Genomic DNA, 1,122 nt, shown 5'->3' on the forward strand with positions numbered 1-1,122 from the left:
GAATTGCAGGATCAAATGGCAGGTCTATTTTTAGTTCTCTAAGGGTTCTCTAAACGTCTCTCCAAAAGGGATGTATTAGTTTGCATTCACACCAGCAGTGTAGAAGTGTTTAATTTTTTAGCATTTTTGCTATTGAAAAATAGATCACAATACATTTTAAAGTCAATCAGATTTCTTTCCATCTTCACTAATGATTTCTAAATTTGTGTCCTTTAAAGGCTGCTAGCTTATATAAGCTAGAAGAAGAAAACCATGAAGCTGCCACATGTTTGGAAGATGTTGTTTATCGAGGGGACATGCTTCTGGAAAAGATACAAAGTGCTCTTGCTGATATTGCACAGTCACAGCTGAAGACAAGAAGTGGTACCCATAGCCAGTCTCTTCCAGATTCTTAGTTCCAGTGAATACCACAGGGCTAAGAAAAGAACTGTTAAGAAAAGATCAGATTTAGGTGTAAGCCTTATCAACAGTTACAGAAACATTAAATACTGACATGTGTTACCTTTTTCACTATTTTTAATAGTCTGTTTTAACTTTTGATAAATAAGCTTATAAAATTGTGACTGAATCAGCTTTAAACCATCATTCTAACACCATTTTTTGTCTGCATAAAATTATCACAGCTGCTGGCCCCAGCCAAAAAAAAAAAATTATCACAGCAGAATTCATTAATCATAATTAAATATACTATAAAGTTCTTTTGTGATAAGATTTATATCTTTATTTTTGATGTGGTTCAAATCAGAAAAAATGTCCTCAAGTTAGCGGAGAAGGTGATTAAGAGCAGAGATGTGGTACATTTTAGTTTAGGTTGGTATCTTTCTACTGTGTTTTCCCAAAAGTAAGACCTACCCAAAAAATAAGCTGTAGCAGGATTTCTATGCATTTGTTAAATATAAGCCCTACCCCGATAATAAGACCTACTGATGGGTCTACTGATGCCATTAAGAATTCTACATCATGGCTCGGTGCCTGTGGCTCAAGTGGCTAAGGCACCAGCCACATACACCTAAGGTGGCTGGTTCGAATCTAGCCCAGGCCTGCCAAACAACAATGACGGCTGCAACCAAAAAATAGCCAGGCGTTATGGCGGGCGCCTGTGGTCCCAGCTACTTGGGAGGC

At 37.5% G+C, this 1,122-nt stretch overlaps 1 protein-coding gene across 2 annotated transcripts in view; it reads left to right on the plus strand.

The window, feature by feature from the left end:
* MED21 (mediator complex subunit 21) overlaps positions 1-961 on the plus strand; it is an 8,102-nt gene extending 7,141 nt beyond the window's left edge. The window contains exons 4-5 of one of the 2 annotated variants that reach the window (XM_023514724.1): positions 219-436; positions 939-961. In XM_023514724.1, coding sequence (XP_023370492.1) covers positions 219-395 — 177 coding nt within the window. In that variant the 3' untranslated portion in view covers positions 396-436; positions 939-961. Of the gene's footprint in view, positions 1-218; positions 574-938 lie in introns of those variants that run through there. The other variant, XM_003792470.2, reaches the window with a different exon arrangement.
* Positions 962-1,122: the final 161 nt, after the last annotated feature.

This window comes from Otolemur garnettii, unplaced genomic scaffold (genome assembly GCF_000181295.1).
Source record: "Otolemur garnettii isolate 467f Iridium unplaced genomic scaffold, OtoGar3 scaffold00057, whole genome shotgun sequence".
Classification (NCBI taxonomy): Eukaryota; Metazoa; Chordata; class Mammalia; order Primates; family Galagidae; genus Otolemur; species Otolemur garnettii.